The 12,290-nt window shown below is 42.2% G+C and overlaps 1 protein-coding gene across 1 annotated transcript in view; it reads right to left on the bottom strand.

Annotated features, from left to right (window-relative positions):
* DOK6 (docking protein 6) overlaps positions 1–8,650 on the bottom strand; it is a 521,378-nt gene extending 512,728 nt beyond the window's left edge. The window contains exon 1 of the mRNA XM_030186837.1: positions 8,441–8,650. Coding sequence (XP_030042697.1) covers positions 8,441–8,650 — 210 coding nt within the window. The remainder of the gene's footprint in view (positions 1–8,440) is intronic.
* Between the last annotated feature and the right edge of the window lie 3,640 nt (positions 8,651–12,290).

The raw sequence follows: 12,290 nt of genomic DNA, 5'->3' as shown, positions 1-12,290 counted from the left end.
GGGACGACCATCTCTAAGGACGACCTAAATTTCAAAATTTTGGCGTCCCTGACCGTATTATCGAAATGAAATATGGATGTCCATCTTATTTTGATAATATGGGTTTCCCCGCCCCTCCACCGGGATGTTTTGCGAGGACATCCTCAGCAAAACCTATCCCTTTCGATTATGCCCCTCCACGTGTTCATATACATGTAAATGACTCAAATACTGATATTCGTACTCTCTTGCTTCCAAAATCTAGGCAATACCTTATAGAATTACCCCATAAAGCTATATGTAGAGCAGGGAGGGTGGAACTACTTATACAATACTAGCACAAGTCCACATTTTTTCTCCTAACAGGCACAACTAAGGGACTTTCATTTTGCCCCTCCAGCAAACTAGATGAAATTTAACTATACTCAGACCTGGAAGAATTCTTTAGAAAACTACACTTGAAGGTACATTTCACATTTACCACCACAAGTGCAACAGGTACGGGGGATGGGCCTGGGTTCGCCTGCCTGAAGTGCACTGCACCGCACCCACTAAATCTGCTCCAGGGACCTGCATACTGTTGTGATGGACCTGAGTATGACATTTGAGGCTGGCATAGAGGCTGGCATAAAATATTTTTAAAGATGTTTTTTTAGGGGAAGGGAGTTAGGGACCACTGGGGGAGTAAGGGGAGGTGATCCCCAATTCTCTCCGGTGGTCATCTGGTCAGTTCGGGCACCTTTTTGTGGTTTGGTTGTAAGAAAAACAGGACCAGGTAAAGTCACCCAAGTGCTCATCAGGGATGCCCTTTTTTTCCATCATGGGTCGAGGACGCCCATGTGTTGTGGCACGCCCAAGTCCCGCCTTCGCTACACCTCCAACATGCCCCCGTGAACTTTGGTCATCCCTGCGATGGAAAGCAGTTGGGGACGCCCAAAATCGGCTTTCAATTATGCCGATTTGGGTGACCCTGTGAAAAGGATGCCCATCTTCTGATTTGTGTCGAAAGATGGGCATCCTTCTCTTTCGAAAATGAGCCTGATAGATGCCTAAATGACCACATTAAGGCTAAGCACTGTTCTGTAAGTTTGCAAAAATAATTGATGGTGCATACTTTGCAGGTGGATGATCACATGGATGGATTCTGGGCAGAGCAAGGGCAGAGCACACATTTACGTACTAAGGGGGTCTTTCACTAAGGCGCGCTCACGTTTTTAGTGCATGCTAAAAATAGGCACGTTCTAAACGTTAGAGACACCCATAAGAATACATTGGCATCTGTAACATTTAGCGCATGCCTATTTTTAGCATGCGCTAAAAACGTGAGTGCGCCTTAGTAAAAGACCCCCCCCATAGATTGTAATGTACTGTATGGTGCTATGGCTGATGTAAGTGATTATGCCTAAAACACAAGTGTTTTTTGACTTGTTAGACTAGTATGCTACAATGAAAAATAGTCACCTACTTTTTTCTATAGGCAGCCCTTCATAAAAAATTATCCTTCAGATGTCTGAAAATACCTGTAATAAAATGGTGCAATACTGGATATATAGCTGAATATTGACCTAAATAGCACTGAAAGAATGGAAAGAGAGAAATAAGCTCCGTGTTGTACACTTATTGACTACTTACCTTCATGAATGCCTCCCATTCCTAATTCTACTGTAGTAGAATTGTGCCTGATACATTGCCACATTTTTTTTGCTTCAACCATCATGCAATCCATAAAATTGTTTTAAAAAATGCTCACGCTTTTATTATCCATGGACCGTAAACTGTTTAAACTTATGTATTTAAAACAGCAATATGAGCAAAAAAAAATGAGATCATTGTATTGTTTAAGCTGGGAAAATGAGTTACATGTGTTCATAATTTAATTTTTTGTATTGAAAATGCAATAGTCTAACACCATATTGCATTTTATGGCAAACATTCTCATGAGACGTAAGCCTACTTTGTCAGAAAAAGAAATGCATTGTAAATCAAACCCTTATTAGTTTTTTGAAGTCCAAGAATGGGAAATACTTTTTCACTATGCAATTCCCGAACTACATATTGTTATTGCAAACATTGCAATTAGAAACTGTGGGGATGGGACGACTTTCCTATGAAGAGAGGCTGAGAAGGCTAGGGCTTTTCAGCTTGGAGAAGAGACGGCTGAGGGGAGATATGATAGAAGTGTATAAAATAATGAGTGGAATGGATCGGGTGGGATGTGAAGCGACTGTTTCACGCTATCCAAAAATACTAGGACTAGAGGGCATGAGTTGAAGCTACAGTGTGGTAAATTTAAAACGAATCGGAGAAAATTTTCTTCACCCAACGTGTAATTAGACTCTGGAATTCGTTGCCGGAGAAACGTGGTACGGGCGGTTAGCTTGACGGAGTTTAAAAAGGGGTTAGATAGATTCCTAAAGGACAAGTCCATAGACCGCTATTAAATGGACTTGGAAAAATTCCGCATTTTTAGGTATAACTTGTCTGGAATGTTTTTACGTTTGGGGAGCGTGCCAGGTGCCCTTGACCTGGATTGGCCACTGTCGGTGACAGGATGCTGGGCTAGATGGACCTTTGGTCTTTCCCAGTATGGCACTACTTATGTACTTATGTACTTATGGCTTATCAATTACTTACGGGAAAAATGCACCATTTTTCCTATAGACACAGCCTGGGAACAAGTATGGTGAGGCTTATGTTCAGACTCCCCACAGAGCTTGTAGGTCCATATGCTCTTTGCACCTCTTGGCCTGTAAATGCATTTCATATAGCACATATTCTGTTTTGGTGGGGAGTAAAAATGCTCAAAGAGTATGCAAGTTTGAACACCCCATCAACAAGTATGTGCAAAGAGTTAAAAATAAATTCTCTGCAATGCATGTATATGTATGTGTATTGGGAGGTGGGGGGGATACTTTTCAAACAGTCTTTCACTGTATATGAACACCCATTTACTTGAAGACATTCTTGAAAATTGTCCTCTCAATACACTGGCCTCATAGTTTAAAAGAAGCACTAACAGACAAAACACACAGGGTAAAAAATATAAGAGTCTTAGGCCCCCTTTTACTAAGGCATGCTCACGTTTTTAGCGCGCGCTAAAATTGTTGGTGCGCTAAACGTTAGAGACGCCCATAGGAATGCACACTAAAAATTAGCACACACTAATGCTAGAGACACCCATATATTTCTATGGGTGTCTCTAGCGTTAGCACGTGCTAAAAACACTAGTGCACCTTAGTAAACAGGGCCCTTAGAATCTACCCCCTCATTTTATAACAAGTCACCTAAATTTAAGCACCATAGGCCAGATTCTATATAAGGCACCTACAATATCTGCATGGTAAACATTTTAGGCTAAGCGTATTCTATAAGCGGCATCTTGATTTAGGTGTGTTATAAAGAATATACTTAGCTGATATCCCAGTGCCTAAGTGTACGTGCCTCCATTTACACCAACAATTACATGGTGTAAATCCCTGCATGTAGAGTTACATGGTTACATTGGTTCTAAGCTGATCACAATAGAAGTTAGCCATTGCTAGGAAATACAATAAAAATACAAAGAACAACACGTTCTAATAGACCACAAGTACATTTTCAATTTTTTACAAAAACACAGATATTGTCTTTCAGACAAAGGCAACTAATTTCACATAAAAGCAGTTTGATAAGAAAGTCTCAAAGTGGCAAACCACCTGCATTGGACAGAAACAGGTGGAAAATGCGAAATCAACTGACTTGTAGTTTGTAAAAACTTATTCCACTCAGAAAACAACAATAGTGACTAACATATCTGAAAGAGATTGTCCAAAAAGACATCTAAAAACCATAGAGCAAACTTTAAAATAGATATATGCGTGCACAGAGAGCCATTGTAATTTTCTCAATAAATGGGTAGCACTATCAAACATTTGAATATGCTTTGTAATTTTGTTCTCTACCATTTTGCCCAGCGCCAATGTCAGGCTCACCAGTCTATAATTTCCCAGATCACATCTGGAACCTTTTTTTAAAATCGGCATTACATTGGCCACCCTCCAATCTTCCGGTACCGTGCTCGATTTTAAAGATAAATTACATATTACCTACAATAGTTCTGCAGGTTCATTTTTCAATTTTATCAGTACTCTGGGATGAATACTATCCAGTCCAGGCGATTTTCTACTCTTCAATTTGTCAAATTGTGCCATTACATTTTACAGGTTTATAGATATTTCATTCAGTTTTTTTGACTTGTCAGCTTTGAATATCTTTTCTGGCAGTGGTATCTCTCCCAAATGTTCCTCGGTGAAGACTGAAACAAATAATTCATTTATTCTCTCCACTATGGCTTTGTATTCCCTGAATGCCCCTTTTACCCCTTGGTCATCTAGCGGTTCAACCAATTCTTTTGCCGGCTTCTTGCTTTTAATATAAAAAAAAATTACTATGCTTTTTTGCCTTCAATGCAATCTTTTTTTCAAAGTCCCTCTTTGCCTTCCTTCTCAGTGCTTTGCTATTTCATGTTTAACTAGGAATCCAGCCAGAACAACATCACAATAATCTATGATAGGTGAACTATCATCCTAAAATGATGAATTAAAAAATTATTTGTAATACTCCGGAGCCTTCCCAAGATATTAAAACCTTCAGTGTCAGCAATTTAACATGAGACTTCATAGTGCGGCATGGATCCGAAATTACCCCTGGTACGTGCAATTATAAGATTACTACAAACAGGGCTCAATGATGGGGTTTCAACAACCTCAGGGCTCCTTTTACTAAGCTGCGTAGGCACCTACGGATACCCAGTGTGGCCCTTGCGGTAATTTTGGCATGCGTCAGCTACGAGCGTCGTTATAGAATACACCTGGTTTGCATGTAATTTAGGCATTTATACCAAGTTTTACTTAGCACAACTGACCGTGACTAAACTTAGATGCATGGACAGGCACTTAATGTAGTCTATAAACTGCACACAAATTTTGGCATGAAATACACCTAGGTTTAGGTGTACTTTATAGAATATACCTAGGTGTATTTCATTTCAATGCACATTTTTTAGGCATGATATATAAAATCTAGTCCTAACTGGATAACACAGACTTAACTTGGGCGTACTTAGCTCCTCCTAAAGAAGAGGAACTAAGTGCTCTTGAATTAATTATTTGCATTTTCCGTGCACTAATGACATTAGTTCATACCCATGGTGGTCTGGATCCATGCAGAGAAGAGAAAGAAGTTAAAGATGATCTTAAGACTATGGGCTCATAGGACAGGGGGAATGAAATTGTAAAGAGGGAAGTGGGTTAGAAAGGGGAAAAGATAAGAAAGGGAAGAATTTCTGTCTCAATATCTTTTTTGTATTATCTCTCTATATAAAAGGCAACCCCAACATTCTGAAGCCTCCAAGGAAGTTGAGACGCCCGAGATATCCGGTGTGCACTGGAGTGTCTGCACCGCCCTTGCGTCAAAACGTCATGACATCGAGGCCGGAGCTATGACACTCGACGAGGGCCGAAACGGAAACGCCACAGCGAACAAGGCAAGTAGCTCGGAGGGACGGAGGGAGGGGGCCCCTTGCTAGCGCCCGTTTCATTGCGCTCAGAAACGGGTATTTTTTCCTAGTTATTTATAATTTCTTTATTAATTTTCAGAATAAACAGGAGCTCACAATATGATCCTAAGCACTCATTTACAAACATGTCAAAACATGAGCTCACATACAAGAGACAACAACCAAGTCCAAATTGAGAGAATAATGAAAAAAGTAAAGAGAAGGAAAGAGAAGCGGAAAGAGAGAAAAAAAAAAGAAAAGAAAAAGGGGGGAAGGGGGGAGGGAGGAGGGATGGGGGTTACAAAACAGAGCATATGCCACTAGTATCATATTTCTGTCTCAATATCTTAAGGTGGTAGTTATACATCCACTGATGATGTAAGACAAGGAAGGTGGGATTTGAAATTGAACTGTGAATACAATTTATAGTGATGAACAGGTGATCTGAGTGTCAATAGCTTCAAGATGGTACTGAAAGCCATGGGCTGAGGTCAGCTTACCTTTAACTAACTGTAACACATTGAGACAAGAAAAAAATACAATTGAGTGGATATTCAAAATGATTTAATTGGCCAGAAATGGCTCCTGGCCAGCTCAATTGCCTGTTTCAGGGATAATTGGTCATTTTCAACAACACTTAACTGGTTAGTGCAGCTGAAAATGTCCACTTAGCACCTAACTGAAAACCAGCTAATTTGGGGTGTGCTGTGGGTGCAGTTTGTAATTGGCTGGTTAAATGCCAATTCTCAACACTTCACCAGCCAATGTAACTGCATAAATAGGACAGCATAAAAGTCAGTCCTATCTGTATGTGATGCTCCATAGCTGGTTACATGCTGAATATCGCACTTAGGAGGTCTCTAAAACAGAACTACCACCGGCCCAATGCAGCCGCCGGTGGTAGTTCTGGCCGGAGCACACACCATTTCCGGCGTGATGCCCGGTTACTGCCAGGTTACAGCTGGAGCCCTTACTGCCACCTTAATAAGTGGCGGTAAATGCTCCCGACCGCATGACCATACTACTACTACTTATCATTTCTATAGCGCTACCGGACGTACGCAGCGCTTCACACTTGAACATGGAGAGACAGTCCCTGCTCAGTAGAGCTTACAAGTGCAGTAAAGGTTATATTACCCCGTGGTCATTTTATTGAGCTTTTTACCTGCTGCAGTAATAAAGGCTCTGGTGCACAAGAAAAATGGCCCATGCAGCTACCGCAGGGCCCTTTTCCCCACAGCTTAGTAAAAGGACCCCTTAGCTGGCTATGCTTTAGCCAGCTCTGTAAACCCAGAAATTCAATGCCAAAGCCTAGTCATGGCCCCACATTGAATTTCCTGGCAGAACGCCAGCCGTGGTCATTAAAACGCTGAGTAGCGCCAGCTTAATATCAGGCTCTATAAATATATTTTATTACCTACATATGCTATAGAAAATCAACTGCATTTTTGCTGAATGGATGGGTTCTACAGACACATCAGAAAATTATCTGCTAGCTAGTGGACTGCATTAATAGTACGGACTATTATATATGCATTTTATACTTTGCTTCAGGGTAACACTGATCTGCATGCAATGGCTTTGATTTCATTTGACTACAATGTGTACATCCAAAATGACACTGGTTCATTTAACATTTAATGAAAGTAAAACCCTACCATCTCTGCACAAAGGACCATGAATATATATTTCTTTATTAGTATAAACAGCTTTCCACCTGGTAACCAACTCAATAAAGAGGAAAGAAAAGCTTTCTTGTAATGGTGAGTGAGTTACTTTACCTGAACTTATATAACTTTTGCTATTGCCAGTGTTGCATTCAAGGTGTGAGGGGAGATATTCTATGAATTGGTTCTAAGCGATTCTCACTGGCTGCACAGAATCACAAAGCTCAAACTAGCATTAGTTTGCAGGAGCACTACCAAACTTTCCTTTTTTTTCAAAAATGTAGATCATTGTTTTTGTAAATACAAAATCAGACTTTCTTTGGAAACAGGAAAGAGATCAAGGAGGTGATTTGATAAAATTTGTATATGTAATGGAACCTACGATTTTAGTTGAAAATTCATCTTAATTTAGGAGCTTAAAAGTTACGCCCCTTTTGCCAGGGTCTTTTTATGCTCCTAAACTTAGCAGTTTAGTAAAAATTTAAGTATAAATGCAGGCACGAGGGTGTGCACACAGGTGGCTTGCATATCTTGTACCCTCTATTTCTGAGGGCTATGTTTTGCAATTAAAACAGTGAGCATACCTTTGACAGTTCAACTGTGTTTAATTAATGGGAAAAAAACATAATTCTCTGAGGACAAACTGGCCTTTGTATTCTCATAGCTGGGTGATGTCATCTGATGGAGCCCACTGTGGACGCTGACTAGCAAAATTAAGAACCTTCTAGTAGCGTCCCACCATGAATGCACTGGTGCCTTCCCACCCACTATGTGACTGCAAGTCCCTCAGTTTTGTTTTTTCTGCGGAGCAGGGAGGATGCTTTTGTGTTCTCCTCTCAGTGTGTATATTTCTTTCTTTCGCATTGCCTAGTTTTCATCATCTCAGCTAGTATTTTGTATTCTTCTTTTTCTTATTTATTCTCCCTTTCTTTTCACTAGATTTTTTTTTTCAGCTGTTAAAGTTTGCTTTATTTTTCACGAGCTGCTAGGCATATTTAGGCTGGAGCACTGACCTTAATTTGACCACTGCCCTTTTTTCAGTTCACAATTTAGGAGTTTAATTTGGCCATGATTCTTTTCTCAATGTCCCAGAAGACCCCCAGTGGCTTCAAAAGGTATGCCCAATGTACTCGGATGATTTCTGTGATGGACCCACGCTCTTGGTGCATCAGGTGTCTTGGACCTCACCATGAGCCTAATTCTTGTTTTCTCTGTTTTAAAATGCAGTTGAGGACACAGAGGGTGCAGCATGTCCAACAGGAGAAACTTTTTGGATCTTTGAAGGCTGGTACATCAACATTGGCATCCGAAGCATTGATCTTGATGGCTGCCAAGACTTCAACATCCATTGGGTGTGCACCGGCATCAAGAAGGTATCCATCTCTGTTGACATTGGGCACTGAGAGCAGACCCTGGAACCAGTCATCATTGGATCTGACACAAAGGACACATACAGGTTCAATGTCATTTTCGTCAGCATCAAAGATCCATGAACATCGGAGGAAGTCTAAGAAGTACAAGCATTAGTCCTCTCAGGTAACCTCTCTCTCAGTTCCTCCGCCTTTGCCAATGCCTTCCTTCAATGAGTGGTTCTGAGCCATCCTCAGAGAAGAGCTGGTGAAAATGCTATAGCTTCAAACTATTCAGGCATCATGGGCACTTGTGCCAGCTGTAGATTAGTCCCATATTCTTCCTGAGACTCAGACCATTTCTGTGCAGAGATTCTCGACACCGGCGCCTCGAAGAGTGTCAACGTCAACATCGACACATACAGTACCGATCTCGACGTTGGGGGAGGAAGCTTCCCTGGAGTCAGAGAGTAGGGCTGTACCATGGCACTCTTCAGGGCATGGAAATAGCTCCACTGAGCTGAAGTAGACACAGACTCATTCAGCCAGGCCTGAGTATAGTGCAGAATCTGAGTAGGATCATTCATGGGATTCAGTGGAAGACCCACAATACTTCTCAGAGTCTTCTGGGATACCCTCTGATCCCTACCCACCTTATGAGAGACATAAATATCCATCATAAGGTCTCTCTTTCATTGGTTTTTATCAGGGAGATGGTTTCTGCCATCCCATTTAAATTAGAAATGGAGAAAGAACCTAGGGCAGAAATGTTAACTGCCTCCTCTAAAGGAAGGGATCACAGTACCATTGCACCCTATCCTTAAAGATGCTTTGACAAAGAACTGGGAATTTCTCCCCTCAGTGCAGATTGCACCTGAGAAGGTAGATACACAATATCATATCCAGAAGGCTCCTGGATTTGAGAGGGCCCAGCTGCTTCACCACTATCTGGTGGTCAAATCTGCATTCAAATGAGCTAGGAATTCCAGGACTCCTGCCTTTGGCATCCTCAGGTAGAGAGGCTTGGACACTGGACTTATTTGGGAGGAAAGCTTTCAAGCCTCGATGCTTATTGCCTGCATCCAGTCCTTCCAGCAATATACGAGCCTTTATGTGCAATCTAATTGGTCTGCAGTACACTCAGTCTTGCAGATTCTCTCCCACAGGAGCAGGTTGCAGAGCTTCACCAGTTGGTCAGTAAGCAATTGGAGTATTGGAAATATCTCTCCAGGGGTGCAAATGATTCTTTTGACTCTCTGCCATGGGTGTGGGGATGTGCAGACTCTCATGGCTGCATGATTCTATCCTTGAACCAGCAATTCAGGAGAGACTGATGGACATTCATTGCCAAGGTGACAACCTGTTTGTAGATAAGATAGATGAGGTGTGGACCTCATCAAGAAACATACAGATACCATCCAAACTCTGTCATGGCAATCTTCATCTTCAGGCTCCTCTTCTAGGAGGTTTTCAAATGGGCCTAAGCAGTGACCATACTACACTCAGAGGCGTAAGTTTCCTCCACTTTCTCACTCTGCACAGAGCCCCCAGGGCCAGCATGCTTGGCCTTGCCAGTCCTGCCATCAGAAGCCCCAGTTGACTCCCCAGTTGAATCAAGGGGTGAGCTTTTGACTGGCTCCAGGACAGCATAGCCAAACTCAAAGTAACCATCCTGGATGGCTTACTGGTTTTGGGCAGGCTGAATTTATTTCCAACACAGGTGGTCCTTTTTAACATTCAACCAGTGGGTTCTACAAATAGTCTCTCTTGGTTATACACCTCCATTAACTTCAAAGACCACCAAATTGCCTACTTAGAGCTTTGGACACCAGATCTCAGCACAAGCAGGCACTTGTAAAGGAAATCTCCACCCTTCTACAGGCAAATGTGGTCACACACGTGCCAGGGCAAAAAGGGAAGGGATTCTATTCTTGGTACTTTCTTGTGCCCAAAAGATGAGGAGATTTTGTCCCATCCTAGATCTATGGGCCCTGAACAAATTCCTAGTCAAACAGAAGTTCAGGAATATTTCCTTGAGCACCCTTCTCCCCATGCTTCAGGAAAATGATTAGCTATGTTCTCTGGACTTGATTGATGCCTACACCCACATTTTGATACTTCCCATACACAGGAGATTTTTTTTCCAGATTTTGAATAGGGAACCACCACTACCACTACCACATTCTGCCAAAGGTTTTTTTTATTTTTTCTTTCTAACAACTCATAGTCTTTGAGAACCAGTTTTTCATATGTATGTATGACTGGAGTAGGGTTGTCGGGGGGGGGGGGGGGGGGGGAGAAGTCCATGTACCAGGGCTTTTTTTGAGGGGGTACTTGGGTGTACTGGCACCTTTTCCATTGTCTGCTAAAATTGACCCATGGACCCCAAGATTTAATGAAAGACCTCAGGCCCTGCATGCCAATTCTGCCTTGTCATAGATTCTATGACTGGTTGCAGAAGGCCTGGCTATTGTGGAGTGGGTCCTTCAATGATCACCCCACCCCTGAAGGGTGACCTAGCATTTGAGTACAGGCACCTTTTTTGCTTAAAAACATGCACTGCCATGTACAGTCCTGTTTATTAATTTATCAATGCTGCTGATGATCTTGTTTGAAAAAAATAATCTATAATGTTTAACTTTCTGGTGAATTTAAATAGATCAGTTCTCATATTGAGAATATTATATTTGGGGGTTGGTACAAACCACGTCCATTTCTTCAATACTGAAATTCCTATAACATTCAATTGTCTATTTGATAAGTTATAAACATTTTACTTTTTCTAATATCAATTGTGAACAGGTGTATCCTTTATTGACACATCCAGTCTGTTGTTCTGTCCCTGTTGTTTGTGAAGACTTCTCATCTCTACTACTACTATTTAACATTTCTAAAGCGCTACCAGGGTTGCGCAGCGCTGTACAATTAACAAAGAAGGACGGTCCTTGCTCAAAGGAGCTTACAATCTAAAGGACAAAAAGTGCAGTCAATCAGATTGAGGCAGTCTAGATTTCCTGGATAGAGGTACAATGGTTAGGTGCCGAAAGCGACATTGAAGAGGTGGGCTTTGAGCAAGGATTTGAAGATGGGTAGGGAAGGGGCTTGGCGTATGGGATCAGGGAGTTTATTCCAAGCATAGGGTGAGGCAAGGCAGAAAGGGCGGAGTCTGGAGTTGGCGGTGGTAGAGAAGGGTACTGAGAGGAGGGATTTGTCCTGTGAGCGGAGGTTATGGGTAGGAGCGTAAGGGGAGATGAGGGTAGAGAGGTAGTGAGGGGCTGCAGATTGAGTGCATTTGTAGGTTAGTAGGAGAAGCTTGAATTGTATGCGGTACCTGATCGGAAGCTAGTGAAGTGACTTGAGGAGAGGGGTAATATGAGCATATCGGTCTAGGCGGAAGATAAGACTCGCAGCAGAGTTCTGAACGGATTGAAGGGGGGATAAATGGTTAAGTGGGAGGTCAGTGAGGAGTAGGTTGCAGTAGTCAAGGCGAGAGGGAATGAGAGAGTGGATGAGAGTTCAAGTGGTGTGCTCAGAGAGGAAAGGGTGAATTTTGCTGATGTTATAGAGAAAGAAGCGACAGGTCTTGGCTGTCTGCTGGATATGGGCAGAGAAGGAGAGGGAGGAGTCAAAGATGACTCCGAGGTTGCGGGCAGATGAGACGGGGAGGATGAGGGTGTTATCGACTGAAATAGAGAGTAGAGGGAGAGGAGAAGTGGCAATGTCGGATAAGCAGGCTGATACTTTGGCCTGGGTTTCCGC

Source organism: Microcaecilia unicolor, chromosome 1 (genome assembly GCF_901765095.1).
Source record: "Microcaecilia unicolor chromosome 1, aMicUni1.1, whole genome shotgun sequence".
NCBI lineage: Eukaryota > Metazoa > Chordata > Amphibia > Gymnophiona > Siphonopidae > Microcaecilia > Microcaecilia unicolor.
Note: the sequence above shows the minus strand (reverse complement) of the source record. Positions and strands in the feature narration are given on the sequence as shown.